General features: G+C 34.0%; 1 protein-coding gene across 1 annotated transcript; it reads right to left on the reverse strand.

Annotated features, from left to right (window-relative positions):
• Positions 1–5,285: 5,285 nt before the first annotated feature.
• LOC102614537 (alpha-copaene synthase-like) lies at positions 5,286–8,100 on the reverse strand. The gene is made up of 7 exons (XM_052434541.1): positions 7,922–8,100; positions 7,544–7,808; positions 6,800–7,175; positions 6,498–6,716; positions 6,240–6,378; positions 5,824–6,072; positions 5,286–5,744 (listed from the first exon to the last, which is right to left on the reverse strand). The coding sequence occupies exons 1-7, from the start codon at positions 8,051–8,053 to the stop codon at positions 5,454–5,456; spliced, it is 1,671 nt and encodes a 556-aa protein (XP_052290501.1). The 5' UTR covers positions 8,054–8,100; the 3' UTR covers positions 5,286–5,453.
• Positions 8,101–19,726: the final 11,626 nt, after the last annotated feature.

Genomic DNA, 19,726 nt, shown 5'->3' on the forward strand with positions numbered 1-19,726 from the left:
AGGCAAATCTGGAGCAAGACTCACGAGGGGATTAACTGTTGTCCTCCTCCTCGAACGGGCCATCGGAGGAATAGGTTGGTTGTCTCTATTATTAATAGGAATATCATACCGATACTCATCCTCATCATTGATAAGAATATTGGAATGACCAATACCCTTATCATCAACTTCAATATTGGAGTTCATGCCTTGCATACTATTGAACGGTTCCAAACAAGCATTATCATAACTGCGGACGTCATAACTGCGGATAATCATTATTGTGAAATGGAGAGTAATGTTGCCCTAACAATGTCCCTAATGGTAACACATCTTCTTCAACATCCACTAACGTAATGTCGTTCTCATCAATTGTGTCATTGTTTTCGTTGAGTGGAGAGTAACGTTGTTAGAACGACATTTTCTGTGGTAACACCTCTTCCTCAATATTGGGGACAGATGTTATACGCCAAACATGGACACATGTAGCCCAAGTAATGATTTTCAGAAAATAGCTTAAATTTAGTGGGACAGGCAGTGGGACAAGTGCTTGTCTCACATAAAACCAGTGGAAACAAGTGAGACAGGCAGTGGGACAGGCGCCTATCTCACATAAAACCAGTGGGTTTATGTACGACAGGCGTCTATCTCATTTGTTCTGGGTTTTTTTTTTTGCTTGATTTTTTAAGGGTTTCAATGATTTATCTTCATTTCTCAACTCAAACTAAGTACTTTAACAAATCACTTTGTTTTATTAATGAAAAATAACAACTTTTGCAACAAAAACCCACTTTAATTTCGAACTTAAATGATAAAATCAATAGATTAAAAGTTTAGGTTATGGTAAGAGCATAAACTAACCTTAAGAAGCTCTCAAATTGATAATTATATCTTCAATTATGCAATGCTTGTTTGATGGAATTTGTTGATTTATTGAGAGTGATGGAGTTTGTTGAGAGTGATGAAGTTTGTTAAGTTGTTAAGGAAGATCCGTATTTAGTTGTGCTGGAATTGAAAAAGTGGCATACCTTTGTAAATTTGATGAAAGTGATGAAGGTAATTTAATCCAAAAATAGGATGTTTGGCTAGTTATGATAGAAAAAACTTTGGGAGGTCAAAGTTGAAAAATGCAAAAGTTTTATGGCTATTTTTATAAATTTTCCTAAAATAATGAGGAGCCTATTCCCGCTAAAAGAGACATGACATTAACGTGTTAGCACAAACAACCATTAATTAATTTTATAATATATAATTAATTAAATTTGTGATCAAGTAAAAGCATATTAATATAATTATTCAAACAATCTAAAGAGAAATTTAGTCAAGATTGACGGGCGAAATTATAATTTCCAAGGAACTTTTTATGAGATATACTAAATTAAAACATTTAGTTTATCATTACTAGGATCTTCAATCGGGTCAAGTAAGTATCTTTCCACCTCGGTCGTCACAAGCTTGCCCTCGTTTTGAATTAAAACTTTCTTAGCATATCCAAGAAAAGGGCGAGCAACTCGTAAAGTATCATCACCATGTTCCATTATGTACTCTTGTTGCCGATCCGTGTCATCTATAAGGTGCAGAGAAGAACTAGAACCGCCACCACCACCACTGGCACTGCCACTAGGAAAACTCTCACTAGGCAATGGTGGTGAGGAGTTCCATCCACTATATGCATCAAAAAGTGAATTCAACAAGCCTTTCATCACCGCGACCATTTCTTCAATCTTTGCACTATCATCTGAAAAAATCATACTAAAAATATGTTTAGTAAAATTCATTTTGCAGCGCGGATTAAGTATTGAGGCAATAATCAAGATTTTGTTGATTTTCTCCGTGCACTCCAAATATTTGTCATATTTTTCCCTCATACTAGAAGCCATCAAATGCACATAAACATTTTTGTTTTTTTCTAATGCACTCAATGAATTCTCGATTAAGCCAATTGTATCGTAACAAAGATTAGAAGTGACACTCAAAGAGGCTAAAAAAGTCAATGTAGCATCATAAAAGATCTTTAAAAACCTCACAATTCTTTCGGCATGTTCCCAATCTTCAAGCTCAGGTGGCCCCACCCTTTTTTCCCATTTTCTTCCTCTCTAAAGTATGCTTCATACGGTTTATCCACTTCCGCCATCCTCTCAAATGCTTCCCAAAATTTCAAAGCAGTCATCAACATCAAATAGGTGGAATTCCACCTAGTGATACAATCTAAAACCACAGTCCCATTAGGGCCTTTCACATGATCTACACACTGTTTAAATGCTTTTAATCTCGAAGTGGATGATCTTACATACTTCACAGCATTCCGAATACCGGCAACTGAGGCATGCAACTCTTTTAACCCCCCAGTGACAATCAAATTTAAGATATGTGCACAACAACGCACATGCATGTAATCACCCTGCAACACAAGTGCATCAACATTCTTCCACATAAGCATTTGGTTCTTCACATAATCAATAGCAACATCATTGCCCGACGCATTATCAACAGTTATTGCACACACCCTCTCTATTCCCCATTCAAGCAAACAAGACTCAATCTTTTTGCCAATGGACTTCCCTTTATGGTCTTCAATCACGCTGAAACTAATAATCTTCCTATGTAAACACCAATCACTATCAATAAAGTGAGCTGTGATTACCATATAACTCATGTTCTGAACTGAAGTCCATATGTCAGTTGTAAGAGACACTCTATGCTTATTCTTACATATCAAACTCTTCAAAATTCCTTTTTCTTCCAAGAACATATCCATAACATCTCTACTAATAGTTCTCTGAGATGGCATAATAAACTGAGGAACAACTACATTGCAAAAATACCTAAACCCTTTGTTGTCAACAAAATTAAGCGGCAACTCGCCCAAGATAATCATTTTACTGAGTGCCCTTCTATAAGCTTCTTGACTCAATCCTTTGGCCAAAACCATATTACTTGCATTTCCTTCACCACTCTCGGCTGCCAATTTTTGTTGTCTTTCATCTTGCTCTCGCTTTACGTTCAAGTATGCTTCACATACTTTTAAATGAGTTCCCATATTGCTAATCCCATCAAACCTAGGATGACACTGATATATCTTGCCACAATAGTTGCACTTTGCTTTATATTGATTGTCCTCAAGTACAGTGTAATGATTCCATGTCTCAGATCTTTTCTTCATTGGTCGTCTCTGAGTTGGATTCTTCCGCTTTGTATTTGTCTTTTTTGTGGGTACTTGTACACTTTCAACTTCATCATCATCATTGGAATTTGATTTTGAATGTCCAGTCATCTGAAAATACAAAAATCATATCAATCATCATTGTTCTGTAACTTCCGTTTATGAATTTTCAACTAAAAAATAAATATAACTTTTGACTATATATAATCTCTTCAGCCTAGCTTACTAGCTATACAAATTCATTTATCAAATTATTATTTGGAAATAAAGCAATTAATGACATTAACTTATCATAAAATAATTCTACTACCACAATGTACGGTATGAAGTTGAATTTTTAATTTTAAAGAATTGATATTGTTCCTTAGTTTATTAATAATTAATAAACTAATGTTATAAATGAATAATCATACATTAAATAATGATGATTATTTAATAATTAATAAATTTGAATTTTACATCAATACATATTCATGTCTTTCTCAACAAATATTACAAATGAATAATCATACATTAGAAAAAATAAAAGGAAAAAACATAATAATTCATGTCTTGCTCACGGGTTTGGGGACAGTTTGCAAGCGGCTAGCCGCTTGCTCTTAGGTTTGGGGGCATTTTGCAAGCGGCTAGCGGCTTGCTCTCGGGTTTGGCCCAAACCATTTGGTGGCATTTTCGGATTTTCATTTTCCAAACAGTTACCACTTACCAACTTACCCGCAAGGCAACAAAAAAATCCCTAAAAGTCGAAAAGAAGCATGAAATTCTAAGTGAGTTGTGTTAACTTTCAAAGTTTCAATTGTCATGCGTCGGGTTTAATTGCTTACCATGAATAAAGTTGCTAGTTGCTCGAGAAATAATGGAAGTGGATTATCGGCGTTTGGCGTGACAACTGGCCGGCGCTGGATGTGATCAGTTTGGGTGGTTGAAGAGGCAACTGTCAGCTGGGTTTCAGCTGGGTTTAAGTCGATTAATTGGGTTCCGTTCGCCTGGGTTTCAGTCGAAATCGGCTAGCTTCCAGTTGATTGGTGTCAGTGGGCCGGCGGGAGCTGAGTTTTGGCGTGGTCGTTACTCGTTAATGGGTTGAAGACATATGACGGGATGAAGCTGGTTTTGGCATTTTGCTTTTGCTCTGCTGCTCGTGCTCGCTGAGTCCTGTGTCTTTTGTTAATGTCAGTTTGAGTGTTTGACAGTTTGAGACTTTGAGTTGGTACTTGGCTCAGTTGGTTGTGACCTGTGCTTAGTGTGTTGTGAGTCTGTGACTGAGAGTGAGATGTAAGATCTGAGAGTGAGTGAACAATGTGAAGTGTGAACTGGTGAGTGGTGACTGCGCTGGTGATCCGAATTCCGAAGTCCGAAGTCCAAATCCGAACATGAGTTAAACTTATTTTTTTAGCACTTTAGCTTATTTATTTAATTTTTTTTTTTGGTTTATAGTGCAGATCCGATCGGATGATTCGGATTGATCCGAATCCGATCCGATCCGAACCAAATCCGATCGGATCGCTCAAACTTCATCCAATCGGATTTGCCTTCAAATCCAAATCCGATCCGAATTAGTTCGGATCAGATCGGATTTATCCGAATCCGATCCGATGCCCACCCCTAGTTATAACCTTCTCATAGAAATAAAATTAGTTGATCACAACATTATAACTATGAAAAGGTTTTACTATATCAATTGAGTGGATATAATGCTCTTTTACCATTTGTTGGGAGGGAAAATCTATTTAGCTTCAGGAACAAAGTTACGAGTGCTTTACCAAAGAGTAATGTTGGGGATCTCAATAGTTGAGTCCCAATTGGACTCTTAATTGATGCGCCATGTATCTATTGGATGATAAAATATTATTTTTTCTAGTTGAAACGCCCAATTTATTAAGGTTTGTCAAAACCTGGTGTAAAAAATTATCAGCAATAGATTTAAGGGAAAAATGGTCATTTTAGTATTTTCGCATTTCCAGATGAGTAAAAGAATGTTATTTTTGGATTCCGGAGGGTCAAGAACCTTAGCACAGGTGATAACCGAGATTAAAATGGAGATAGAATTAAGAATAGATATTTGGTAGATGTTGAAATCCAGTGTGGTAAGATTTACAGTGTTATGGTGCAAATCAATGAAAATATGCAGGTAAAACTTTATAAATTGTAGTACAGGAATACAAGTAAACCTTTCATTATTAATTATAAGGCAGAATTTGATAATTGTGACAAAAGCACAAAAGTACTTTGATCGAGGAACAAATGCCAGAGCTTATTCCAAAAGACAACACTAGTAGTTTATATAGGATGTAATCTGCATCGCAGAAACTACTCAAAAGGGAACAGGCTTCTCAAGCAATGTGGTGATGTAGTCTTTGATCACATAAGAGTTGGTGTAGCCATCATCATCCTTGTAAATAACATCCATCACCCGTGCAAGATTGAGAATGCGCTCAAGGAGAGGCATTGCCACTTCTGTTGGTTTCAGGAATCCTTCATTTATATCTTTCCATCCATTTGATATTTCTTTGCGGAATACTTTAATTACCTCTTCATCAGAGACGCCATGCTGCTTCATGTAACATTCAATACCCGAGGCAACATGCTTTCTTTTTTGTTCAAACTACAAACACAGAAGTTAACAATAATAATAATAAGACGATGAATTTATAACCATGCATCAATATTAATATATACTGTACCTCATGAGACACTATATCATCCATAAGTCTGCAAATAACTTGGGAGGCTTTCACAATTTTAGGGTAATTGGAGATCCATTCAAAGGCCTGCTTATCAGCAATCTTTCCCATGCCAAGAAAAGAAGCCGTTGCCAGCATATGATAGCAAGTTGTCACAAGTGAAACTTGCATATACTCCTCCACTTTTGGAAAATAACCTTCACTGCACCACTTGGCTTCCTCAAAGTAGGCTTGGACTAGTTTCTTCACCTGGTAAACAAATATTATAACTTTAATAGTAATAAGTGCAAGTTAGAAAGCCATTTTTGGCACCAGCCCCAAAAGCAGTTATATATATATATATATATAGAGAGAGAGAGAGAGAGAGAGAGAGAGAGAGAGAGAGAGAGAGAGAGAGAGAGAGAGAGGTGGTTTACCGCTTTTATGACATATGACATGCAATATGTCCGTCCTTCCTTTGAGATTTGCTCCTCAGCTTCGCCAAAAACATCCAAGAGTCCTTGATAAATCAGTTTCATGTACTTCGGAAGTACATCTATATTGCTAATATCCCACCTGAAAATCAAGTGACAAAACCTCCCATCTTAGAAAATACAAATAGGAAATTTAATTTTAACTAAAAATACATAGAATTAATTGAGCTGAAAGTGTTGAGTAGATTTCGTGAACTTGACCTTTTGATAGCATTTGTAAAGAGCTCAAGTTCTTCAAGTGTGCCATAGGCGTCGTAGGTATCATCTAAAATGGATGCCATTGCAATTACTTTGGAAAATATCTTTCTTGCAAAGGAGTATCGAGGCTCAAAATACACTCCCATTGCCCAAAAATAGCATTCTACAACTCTGTTTCTAGCATATGGCAGATTTATTTCAACATCTAAATTTTTCCACCACCTAAAAATTCAAATAGTGTCAGTCTAGTCATCAATATTTATTCAGTTAAATTTGAAGTTATCGCCTAAAAAATTTGAACTTACTCTGTGATGATACTTAACTCCTTGCGGTGAATTACTTGAAGCATGCAAAAATCTAGTTTTGCAAACTTTAGTAATATTGCTTTATCCTTTGAATCATCTCGTGAGTAGAGATCGATGTAATAGACTGCCTCCAGCCTTGGTAAGCCTCTGCGGATTGGCCTATTCAACGCATGAAGTATTTCATCAGAAAGCTGAGGGCTTACTTGAGTAACCATTGATTCCAGGTGAGAAGTAGTGAAAGCTAGGGCTTCATCCAGGATATCTTCCCCGCGAATGCGAAGATGTGCAGCCTCATACAAATTTAGCATGCCGGTCACATCATTAATTAAGGATACCTTGAACTTTCCTCGATCATCTTTGAAACCGCCAAAAATATCTGCTTTCCCATTCAAAGAGTAATTCGACTGATATCAATCTCACATAATGGTCTAAATTGATTTAAACCATATAGTTCAGGTAGCGATATGTATAAAAGGGCAAACTCCCATTTAGCTAGTCTCTAGATTTGTTTAGCCAATTGGTCAATTAGTCTTTTTGAATTTTCAGAACTTTTTTAAAATGTTGGATCTTACCTTTTAAGATTAAATTCTTTTTTTTTAATGTAAAACTGACATGGATAACAATTGAAAAGTAAAGAATAATTAGTTAGATTTTTAATAGAGACAAATATACTATATAAATGTTTTGGTCTGAAATACATAGAGATTAAAGAAGAGTTATAAGCTATGATAAAGATTTTATTACCGCATGATATGCGATATCCTTGTTGTCTGAGTAACCGAAATCGAAGAGCAACGGAGTGTACATCGTTGCCATCATACTCATCAGGAGATAGTTTTTCTAGTTCATCTTCTATCTCCCTCTCAAAATGGTAAGCCACTCCTAAGCGTTGGACGGCATCAATCAAGCTCAATTTTTGAAAAGACTTGTCGGTTGGTGAGATTAACATGTTCTTTATTTTTTGCTTAAGTGCTTCAAATTCGTCTTGATCAATTGTGGGATCCATTGCCTACATACGCAAGAGAGAAAGTTGACAAGTTCATTGAGAAAAGTGGAAGTTAGATACTTTTGCTATGAAAATACACGCCAAGAAAGTACTAGAATATGAACATTATTAATTACCACAGAGTCGTCAACAGAAGAATAGTCAAGGAATTTTTCCCCCCAGAGGGTGGGATGATAACTAGCTGTGGGACGGTTGCCGGCTGTAGCATTCAGAATGGAAGAAGGAACTTCTGAATCTTGAAGTGCCATTATCTTATTCTCTGGTTAATTAGGCCTAGCTAGCTAAATGATGATATAATTCCTTTGGGCTTGGTGTGTTTCAAGGACTTGTCTGAGCTTTGGTATTTATAGGAGATTCTGATAATTGGAGTTGCGTAGGAAATTAATTTTAAATTGAAGGGACAGCAATATCTCACCGGTGAAAAGGTTATAATCCATGTTGTAATTATGTAAAATGTGCGGCATGCATGCGTTACTGATCAACTATTTTTTATACGCCTATCATATAAATTTAACTCGATTTTGATTCTAAGACAAAGTAAACACATAAATAGTAATGCAACTCATTCTAATTATTATTTCTGCAATTCAAGCAGCTAAATTATTACGATTTCAATTCTTCATAAGTATTATTTACATTTTACTATAAAATTGTAAACCACTTTATATTTAATTAGACCACTCTATATAATTTACAATTTATTCATAAGTATTATGAATTTTATAATGCATTCACAAAACAAGAATCAAATTTAGCTGGAAATATAATGAGTTACAATCAGAATAGCTACAATCAAAATGAGGAATTGGAATCAGAATAATTTATTTACTTGAACTGCAGGAATTATAATTAGAATGAGTTGTATTACTATTTATGTGTTTATTTTGTTTTAAAATCAAAATTAGAATAAGTTAAATTGTAACAAACTGTTATAAAATCCTTAGTTAATTTTTATCATAATTATTATTTTGTATTTTAATATTTGCTATTGTTATTATTATTCAAAAATTAATTATTAATAATAATTATTGTTAATTATTTATTATTATTAATAACTTAATGAAAAATTATTATTAATTGTTGTTAATAGATTAATTAATTATAATACTTTTTATTCTTGTTATTAATAATAACAATAATAATCTATTTAAAAATATAATTATATTTATGCTTATAATAAAATAATAATAACAGTTATAACTCATTTAATAATTATTATATTTTTAATTAAATGGAGGTTATTTTGAAAATTTAAAATTATAGGGGCGAAATCGTACTCTAGGATTTTAATAAAATAAAACTGAATGTAAGGGGCTAAACGAAATTTTATAATCTAAAAATTTTTATAATATTTATAAATAAATTATAAATAATATAGAGTCTAGGGGCCTATATGAAAGTTTACAGGCTAGCCCTAAGTTACATTAAATATAACTTAGGCTAACCCTTATTATATAGATAATGACAAATATTTTAAAGTTTTTATTTTCAAAGAATAAATATTTGCAACCTTAAACTTTCAGAAAATAATTAGATAATTTCAAATTTTTTTAGTAACGGACGCCTTACCAACAAATTATTCAATGCCAACAAAAAATAATTCAATATACCTGTGAAAAATATGCCTGGAGACAACTTTTATTAATTTTCAAAGGCGGCTGACTTAGAATGATGTACGTGCTTGTCTCTGTGTGTGTATAATTATTCTAGAATGCGGATGTCCCACAAATATCTCACAAATTTTTAGAATAAGTACAAGTTCTCACAAATATCTCTTAGTTAACGTGAAAAATATGCCCCCGACAACTTTTCTTTAATTTTCAAAGGAGGCTCTGACTAAGAATGAATAGGCCGCTTAACTTAGTAGAAGTGTCTTGATGTTTCTGCAACATGTTATGTACTAACATTTTTTCAATGTCCCCACGGAGGAATTGCCAAGCAAAGACAAAACAGAATTCCTTTTCTAATCTTTTAAAATCATTCTCCCTCTTGATTCAGTACAGATTCAATTAATTAAGGAAGTTGTGTACTCCAGTTCCAGTTGAAGAAACTGTTCATGGCATTGCAGTTTTCAATCAAAATAAAATAAAATCTGCCATATCGGTAAAATAATTATCCACGCAATTTTTTTCTACAGTGAAATTTAATATTATCAAAGAAAAATTCATTCTTCGGAATTTATTTTATTTTTAATTCAAATAAACTAACTACCTAATTGCTCGCCACAAAAAAAAAAAAAAAAGTTCGTTTAGGAACTCTGTTGAAGTTAAATCTGCTTATGATTTCATTGTCCCTGAAGGCACCTCATTACTCTTTCGACATTAAACTTAAAAAAGAAAAAAAGAAAAAGAAAAAAAAAAGAATGTTATTTAATTATTGCAATGAGTTTGTTGTGAAAGTCTTAACGTCGTAAGAGTAAAAGAGTATTATGAAAACTGTAAAAAGAGTCCCACTGACCTGCCGCTGGTCTCACACAAGTCCTCCTTATGCAGAAATCAGTTTTTTTATTTCCTTGTTCCTTTTTCATTAATTTTATGCGCAAAGCACAATTGGATGTATGTTCAAAATAATTCTCCCATGTTCCGTTTTATTCATCGAACCAGCATCTTCAATATTTTCCTTATCACCTTATACACTTTAAAAGTTGAAAGCAAAAGACGCACATAAATTAACATATTTTAAAAAAAATGAAAAATAACGAAATGGATTAGTAGAAACATCTTAATATGTTTTTGGAACTTGCCCACATTTTTTTTTAAATATAAAGCGTCTCTAAAAGAGTTAGGACAAGACTAAATGGGATTGGGCAACCACATACATGTTATGAGCTTGCCCACAAATCTTTTATGATATCTAAGTAAAATATAATTTCGTACTGAAGAGTTGAGAAAAATTAAGGTTAGCATAAATAATGACATGATTAATGGATGTGAGGATAGGTGTCCAACGTAATAATAGTTTAACTATTTTTATTATAATTGAAACAAAATTTCTGAATAATCGGGTTTATTAAATAATAATGAATTGACAAATCTAGGGTTTTGACCCCATTATATAATAACCCTAAATATTGTGAATTTATCAAAATATTTAAATCTGAAATATTATGTTATAATAAAATTCTCCTAATCTAAATAAGAAAAGAAAAACAGTGTTCAAATCCGAATTCTAGAAAAAAAAGATAAAAATCCTAGAAGAAATAAGAAAAATAAAAAAAATTTTAAAATTGAAAAGTGACGAGGAAAGAAGTAGAATTTTTAGCTCGACCACGAGATAGAACTAAGCAAGCTGTTCTGGGTTGGTTCATCTTATCGCAAGTTTTAAAACAGTACATTATACGCTAAAAACGGACATCTGTAGTACAAGTCATGGCCTCCAGAAAATACTCTGTTTTTAATACACAACAATCGTACATCACCTCTTCCCTTCCCTTACTCATAAGGCAAAAGATTCAAATATCCCATAATTAAGGATGTATCATTAAAAAAAATAAACTGGTTATTTTTGTTAAAAAAAGGAAGATAAAAGAGAACAAAATATGATGAAATAATGATAAAAATATTTGTCCTTTTTGTGAAATTTTAATTAATACATGTACAAATGATCATTTTTAATTAACTCGCATATAGACTCATAAATATGAATTAATACTTTTGTACATGCGTGGATTGCAGATAAGTGATACTTCAAATCAAGAGGAATACAAGTCAGGAGCCTGATAAGCCTGCCCATAAGTTGCAATTGAATGATGCAGTCCAACGATTGGGTGTGGCCTATCACTTCGAACAGGAGATAGAAGATGCATTAAAAAATATTTATCATGATAACTTTGACAATTGTTGATGCCAAAATCCATTGAGTCGATTAGTGACTCGATCTCAGATCCCTGCATCAGCATTAAATTTGTTTGGTGGGAAGCTACTGGTTGATCTCCAAGAAGATCCTCCGACTATGAACAGAATATTCATGAGCAGATAATCTTCAAGCTGCGAATCAACAATTACCTGAAATTACAGAGAATGGTCAGGGTGCCAGAAGTTTTTCCGGCGAAAACCCTCCGACGCTCAAGTCAGTTTATAGGTTTACGGGAAAAACCAAATATTTAATTTATAATTTTTGTGAAGAAAGTAATCTTAAGTAAATGTAATAGAAAAATCAAAATTGAGAAAGAAAGTTCAACCTCCCTTGGCATGTTTTCTTTGGGTTTTTATAAACACCCCACACCCACGACCTTAAATCGTGGCAATTAATGAATTAAATTCATACCCTGATTTTTTGAAGGTGATATGTGGCGGTTATTTTGATTGAGTCATGCTTCTTGGTGACTTGGTCCAATGGCTCCTCAAACCCGTCTGCTTGAGGTCACCAAAATTGCCACATGGTCGAGATAGCTGGCTCAAGGTCATAAGATTTACCCCCTGGTCGAGGTGACTGCTCATGGTCTCAAGATTACCACCTGGTCGAGGTGGTCTGCTTGTAGTCTCAAGATTACCACCTGGTCGAGGTGGTTTACTCATAATCTCAAGATTGCCACCTGGTTGAGGTGGTATGCTCATGGTCTTAAGAATTACCACCTGGTCAAAATGATTTGCTCATGGTCTCAAGATTACCACCTGGTCGAGGTGGTCTGCTCGTAGTCTCAAGATTACCACCTGGTCGATATGGTCTACTCAAGGTCACTAGAATTACCTTCTATTAGCCTATCAACCATTTGCTCACTTTTTATTTTAGGAGATCATGGTTACCCTATTTTATTCCCCAAACAACTATCTTTAAGTGTTGTAATTCATGACGGCATGCTTCCTCAACAATTCTTTCCTTTTGAAAGTCTTTCCTTGCCTCTACTTCCACCTTTTCCATCACTCTTGGGTGTTTAAGCTTTTTTGACAGGGCGCATTCTATAAAAATGTCCTGAAATGGGATTATAATTTGAGTCATACATGTATATGTTGATGTAATTTATGAATTTTTTTTAGAAACTAAAGCAAAGAAAGGTTGAAATGGCTCATAAACAGTATATTTTGTGGATCCTTGCTTTGAGTATAATGAAATGGCAAAAATTGACATCCCCGAATTTTTTAACACCGTTAGATAAAAGCCAGAAGCACTTTGGGTTGGGTTTTAGAGCCATGACAAGCAGCAAAACCAACCCAATCTAAATCTCGGCTTTAATCCTAGGCCCTTTCTGGTCCAATCAAATTTTAAACTGATTCCACACCTAAAAAGTGTCCCAATTTGGTCAGATTTAGGGATGACAAATTGGTCTATTCAAATTGGATATCCATATATCTAATTCAATTGGATTGGATAATATCCATCCAAAATCATTTTGGATGTGGATATAGATAATTTTAAAAATATCCAATAGATATTGGATGAGTATGGATATTTAATGGATATCCAAAATCCAATTAATTTATATGAAAAAAACAAAAACAAATGTACTAAATTATTGTTGTTAGTTTTAGCAAGCGAAGGAGGCACAAACTCTTCAGCCATCGGATTCAGCTTCGAGAACAGCTGAAATCCCCTCCGCCGTTGGATCGTTGATTGTTCTGGTTGTACAATCCCTGATCGAGCGACATCACCATCGCTCCTCCGTTTTGCTTCGGATGATCCTGACCGTTTGATGCCGATATCGATCCCGCTGACGATACAACTGAATCTTGACTCGCTGATTCAACAACAACCATGGTTTCTTTTTTCCTTTCTTTTTTTCCTTCTTGTCCCTGGTTGACTCTCTCAAAAATCTTGACTTTGGATTGATCAATCCTCTTATCTGTGTAGTATTTGCCTAAGCGGCTGGTTAGTCATCATAACTATTGGATAAGCTTGGAAATACGGCATGAGTTTTCGGACAGCCATCACTAGCGCTAACACCCACTTCTCCATTCCTGAATACCTTGTCTCCGCACCAAGCAGTGCTTTGCTGGTGTACTATATGGGGTACTGAATCCTTGCCTCCTCCCTCACTATAATTGCGCTCGTGTCATCGACAATAACGTTGCCTTGAGCAAATATTGTTTTACGTGATGAAATGCCTCTTCACACTCCATCGTCCACTTCATCTTCTTGCCTTTTCTCATTACTTTGAAGAAAACATGGCATTTGTCAGTTGCTCGCAATATAAATTAGTTTAACGCCGCCAACTTTCCCGTAAGACTCTGCATGTCCTTGATTGTGCAATGAGACTTCATTTCAATCACAACGCGTATCTTCTCGGGGTTAGCTTCAATTCCTCTATGGCTTACCATAAACCCCAAGAACTTTCTCGACGAGACCCCAAACACGCACTTTTCTGGGTTAAGTTTCATTTTATACCTCTTCAAGAGCTCAAAAGTTTCTTCTAGATGCCTCGGATGCTCTACTTGATTCCTAGACTTGGTGATCATATCATCTACATAAACCTCCATTGTTTTCCCAATTAGTGGCTTGAAAATTTTGTTAACCAACCTCTGGTATGTTGCGCCCACGTTCTTAAGGCCGAATGACATCACCTTGTAATAGTTTAGGCCAACATTAGTTATGAACGTAGTATGCTCTTCATCTTGCTCTAACATCAGTATTTGATTGTTATGACTTTATGAACGTAGAATATTTGATGTCCGGGAATAGAAAGTCTCTAGGGATGTCCATGTTCATAATCTCCTCAGGGAGAGTTGACTCACTATCCAACATAATTCTCCAAACTAGTTTCTTTAGTCGTCCCTAAAGCTCGTCAATCACCTGAGCCAAACGACGTAGCTCCATTTTCTAACACCATCACACGATCTGGATTCTGAAGTACTACTTGATCACGCTCCCTTTCAGGGATGTCGGATTTTTCCGGCGTTAACCCTTCGACGCTCAAGTCAGTGATTTTGTGTGATTTTCTTTATGGGAAAGATGAGATATTGTTCAGAAGGTCCAACCCCTTTTTCTGGATCTTTTTCCCGCTTTTATAGACGACTGCGAGCTTCGTTTATTGTGGTCGTTATCTAATTAAATGCATTGATTGTGTCATTTAAGTGTGTGAGTTAATATATTTGTTCACGTAGTTATTGGTCAGTCGTTGTAATGCCTGATCATGCTTTAAACACGCTTGGACGTTAAAGACCAATTCCTAAAAAGAACTCCTTGTCTTAGCTTATGAAAATCATGTGACCAGCTCATGGTCTGCTCGAGTCATGCTGGCCATGTTTGCTACATCCGACCATGTAAGTGTTTGATACATGTGACCAGATAACGAAACTTTCCTCAACTTGGCTAAATCTTAATACCCCAAACATTACCAATCTCTATATAACTTATGATAATATATAGTGGTAGTTTATTATTATTTTTATCTTTATTTTTTTATTTTCTTAAAATTAAAATTATTTATCTTCATAATTTTTTACAAATATTCTTCATATAAAAACATAATAAACTATAATAAATTTGATTAACATATAACAATATAGAATTGTATCCAATTGAATATGATTTATATTATGATAATATATTATCTTATTTATGCTCTGTGAGGTGCTTATTATTTGTTTAACATTTACAATTTGTAAGGGCCCAAATGTAAAAATTCTAGTTTTTAGATTTTTTTAAGTTAAAGAATAAATAACTTAATATTTATTTTTAACGATTCAGACACAAAAAAAAAAAAAGAAAACATATCATTTATGTTTAGACATTTAGCTCTATTAAGAATTCAAATTAATTCAGATCTATTTAGATTTCAAAAAAAAAAAAAAAACAAACGATGTCTTAATGCAAGGTTTTGCTGTTTTTCTAGCATGCATGCTTTGCATTGTTCTTGTTTTCGATCAATATCCTTTTTAAGGGGTAATGCTCATCACATCCTCTCCTAACTACATTTAATAAAATTTTCAGATCAACAAATTTTTCTCATATTGTCAAGGCTCATTAAAAAAAAGGAGAAATTTTAATAGGGACAAATACACAACAGGACGTTTTGGTTTGAAAATTTAAGGGCCGACTGGGTAATTAGTTTAAATCTTAGTGACTAAAAGAATAATGAATTATAGATTAGGATTGAGTACTGAGCTAATTTTTTCTAAACATTTAATCAATGGCTAAGTTTTTTTTCTTTTTATATGATGAAGAAACTTATTATTACCCATGGGATGTGATATCTTTGTTGTCTGAGTAACCAAAATTGAAGAGCAACTGTGTGTAGACCGTTGCCATCATATGCATCACATTCATCAGCAGAGAGATTTTCTGATTCATCTTCTATCTCTCTCTCAAAATGGTAAGCCACTCCTAAGCGTTGGACGACATCAATCAAGTTCAATTTTTGGAAAGTCTAATCGGTTGACGAGATTAACATGTTCCTTATCTTTTGTTGAAGTCCGTTAAACTCATCTAGATCAGTTGTTGCATCCATTGCCTGTTTACACAAGAGAATTAATTGCATGGGTTTATTGAGAAAGTGCAAGTTAGATACCTTTGTTACGGAAGATACTGCAAGAAAGTACTAGACGATGTAAGTTAATAATTACCACGGAGTCATTTGAAGAATACTCTTGAGGAACTTTTTTCCTCAGAGTGTAGGATGATGACTAGCTCTGGGACGCACTATAAGAAATAGCTGTATTACCGACCAGACATTTTCGAGCGTGCAGTATATCCTTGAAAATAAGTACTTTTTATAAAGGCATTGACAAACTGTCAGATAAATTTGAAAAATTTATATATTTTTTTAAGGTAAATTTGCCTTAGTGATGAAGGAACTTTTTTTTTTGTTGAAAATGCAATGTGGAGCTCAAAATTACTCTTAAAATTGGTAAAGTTAGATTTAACGCCACGCTTAAAAAATCCCATCGTAGAAGTCACATGTGACTAACTCACAAACGCACGATACGTAACAAAATAAAAAGATAAATTTAAGCTATAAAAATAATTTAAAAAACCAAAAATGAATGTTTCCATGTCAGCCTCGTCCAATTCACCCTTGCCGACAACGATCGTCGAGTTTTTTTTAATCTCCGGCAGAAATCATGAAGCTATCTTTTCATCGGCAATAATCATCGAGCTTTCTTCTCGCCTCACAATTCGAGAAGCTAGCTCTCGCCAGCTACGATCGTCAAGCTCCCTCGCCCACAACAATCTCTATCCGGTCGTTTCTATTCCATTGCTTTCAATTATTTTCAACTTAAATGTATGATGAAGTTATATCCATTTGTTGTTTTGAACGAGTAAAGAGAAACCTACAATTATTTGACTTTTCGATTTTGAGATCGGATGGTTCACATTGTTCACTTGAATCGTCCACTGTTAAATGTAAGCACCAGTCTCTCTCTTAACTTTACCTTCGTCTTTGTGTTATTTTATTTAGTTCTAACTATGTTATAACAGTGGAACCATACCATACTTTTTGTCTTTATTCAACAAAACCGTTAGATACTTTCTCGTTCAATTTAACGGCTGAAATTAATTATTGAATAATTGATACAGCAACTTACAACCGTTACAGCCGACCCTTCCTAAAGTTTCTTAGCAATAATTGCATTAATTAAACGAGATTTAAACACGATAGCAAACCATATAGGATGTCTTCAAACAACAGTGAATACAAGCAACTCTCTGAAATTCATCAACTGAGCAAATTCAAGAAGAAGGCACGCCAATCTTAATTCGAATAAGATTTCCACCATATAACAGTTTCTTAGAAAATTAAGACAAAATTGTATCTTGCTCACATGAATGGAATTTAAGTGAGATTTAACAATAATCACCCTCAGAAATTTACTGAAGTAAATAATACTTGCAGAAAACTAATCTACAGCAACTAAGTGATGCTTCAATGTGTTAATCCACCTGCAGATAAAACCAATAAATCATAATGGATTAGGATTATCAGCTTAGAGGTCAGTCAGATAAAAATAGTTCCCAGCTAACCAATAATAGCCATTTCTTTGATTCAGCTAAGTAATTTGATTATACTCACAATCAAGCCCCAAGAAAAAAAAAATGAAAAATCGTCATTTTTGCATTCCAATAAATCAAAATTCCACTAAGAACAAGAAGAAAAAGAAAAAAAAATTTAAAAATACCCAGACAATCAAACAACTCAATCAAGGGGTTAGATAACAACTCAATCAATGTACTGAGGTGCACTTTATAGGTCCATATCACTGGCGATGGGGGGACGTCAGGGATAGGGATCAAGTTGTTTTCTTTTTCAATCTGTAAATAAATGATTGCCCTCTTTTTTCTCTTTTTTAACAAATTAAAAAGGCATAATACAAAGCATTTAAAAAAATAATTTTTTTTTTAAGTTTTGCAAAAAAAGAACTTCTAATCCAATCCTCGAATGAAACATTTCAACAGATTTATGCAATTTTTATCTTGGTAAAATTGATAAATGTATAATGCATGTCAAAGAGAAAAAACACACAATCCCATAAAAAATGAACTAGCAAATAAAGTAGATACCTCAATGAAAAGCGGTTAAATGTTGAAACATAAATATTATGCCATTTTTTCAATTTATACTTCAATGATCAAATTAACAAACTCTATGTAGCTAACTAGCCATGTGCAGTACACAGCCGTCGTTGGTATTTGCTGGTTGAAAGGAAAAAGATGGCACCTAAACAAAGTATCAGCCACCTAAAACAAGTAAACATGTATATAAAACTTCATATTTCTTTCTTTTTTATGCATATTAAAAATGTATTACAGTGTGGATGATTACCTTAGTGCTCAAACCACTTTAATGAATTCAATTCCAACTTATCTTCAGCATCATTTCACCTTCATAGCCAATCCATTTTCGACAACAAACCATGCTGCAAATCCGCTACAAAGTGACTCACAAATCTCAAAGCTACATGAGAACAAGCAAATGAGTTTTCTCAGATTTTATTCAAATTGACAAACATGGCATAATATGTCAATATTCTTGCAATGCCTACAAATAACCCAGTTTTATAATACCAAAAACAACTTCATTGATCTACAAATAAATAAAATAAACTAAACTTTTCATTGAGACAAATCCTAATTAAAAATATTTATAAATTCATCACAAGAAAATAAAATTCACAAGCACCCAAATAACCAAAATAATTTAAGATTTAAGAAAAGAATACTAAACCTTCCATGCCTAACCAATCTCTGAGAATTACACTCTCTCTTTCACAAAATTTTCTTCTGTTCGTTCAATAATTGAAACCCATTAAACCCAAATGCAAAAGTGATAAATGAGAGCGCCGGTGGAGCTTGGTTTTTTCATGTTCGACACGACGGCCGAGAAGGGGAAGCTCCCTTGGCGACTTCGAGGTGGCGATGAGCACAGACACAATCACTATGGGTTTACATCTATACAATCCTTATGCAACAGACAACCGTGCATTTTCACAGAGCTAAGCTGAGTAACTGACGGTGAGTTTTGTTACAAGTAATTTTACCTTTTCTTGACTGATTTTCCGGTTTGCTTTAACAGAAATGTGGCCATCTCTTCGGTGTTGGATTACTTGCTTTAAAATCTAATGGTTACATTAAATATATAGACAAAAACTGTGGTACCAACGTAGGTGAGTCCTTTTATTTTTTTAGCTATTTTGGATTAGGGTATGGTGTCTATGTTGCTAGTGATTGACTGAGTGAATTAATTATGTTACATAGTTGTTAAATAGGATTTAATCTGAAAATTTGACAAACTTTTATATATTACTAGTGATTGATTGAGTGAATTATGTACGTTTATATATTTGTTAAAGTCGATGTAATGTATTCTTCTACTTTCTTTTGCTTCTGCTTGTTTAACAGTTAGGTGTTTGTTGAAAACCCTCAATGAACTAAGAAAAGTATATAGTTCTTTGTTTAAAGTTGGAAAACCTGGTACTAGGTACATGCAAAAGAAACGTGCACTTTATATGTGCTAATTTCTATAACTTTTATGGAGAGATTAAACAAAT

The sequence above is a fragment of the Citrus sinensis genome, chromosome 9 (assembly GCF_022201045.2).
Source record: "Citrus sinensis cultivar Valencia sweet orange chromosome 9, DVS_A1.0, whole genome shotgun sequence".
Lineage (NCBI taxonomy): Eukaryota > Viridiplantae > Streptophyta > Magnoliopsida > Sapindales > Rutaceae > Citrus > Citrus sinensis.

Excerpts from the sequence above, each read along its gene's own strand:
- LOC102614537 (XM_052434541.1), bottom strand. The coding sequence starts at position 8,053 with ATGGCACTTCAAGATTCAGAAGTTCCTTCTTCCATTCTGAATGCTACA. Across the intron at positions 6,379-6,497 it reads TTTACAAATGCTATCAAAAG|GTGGGATATTAGCAATATAG; the intron begins GTCAAGTTCACG and ends CTTGATTTTCAG. Across the intron at positions 6,073-6,239 it reads TGTCATATGTCATAAAAGCG|GTGAAGAAACTAGTCCAAGC; the intron begins GTAAACCACCTC and ends TTTGTTTACCAG.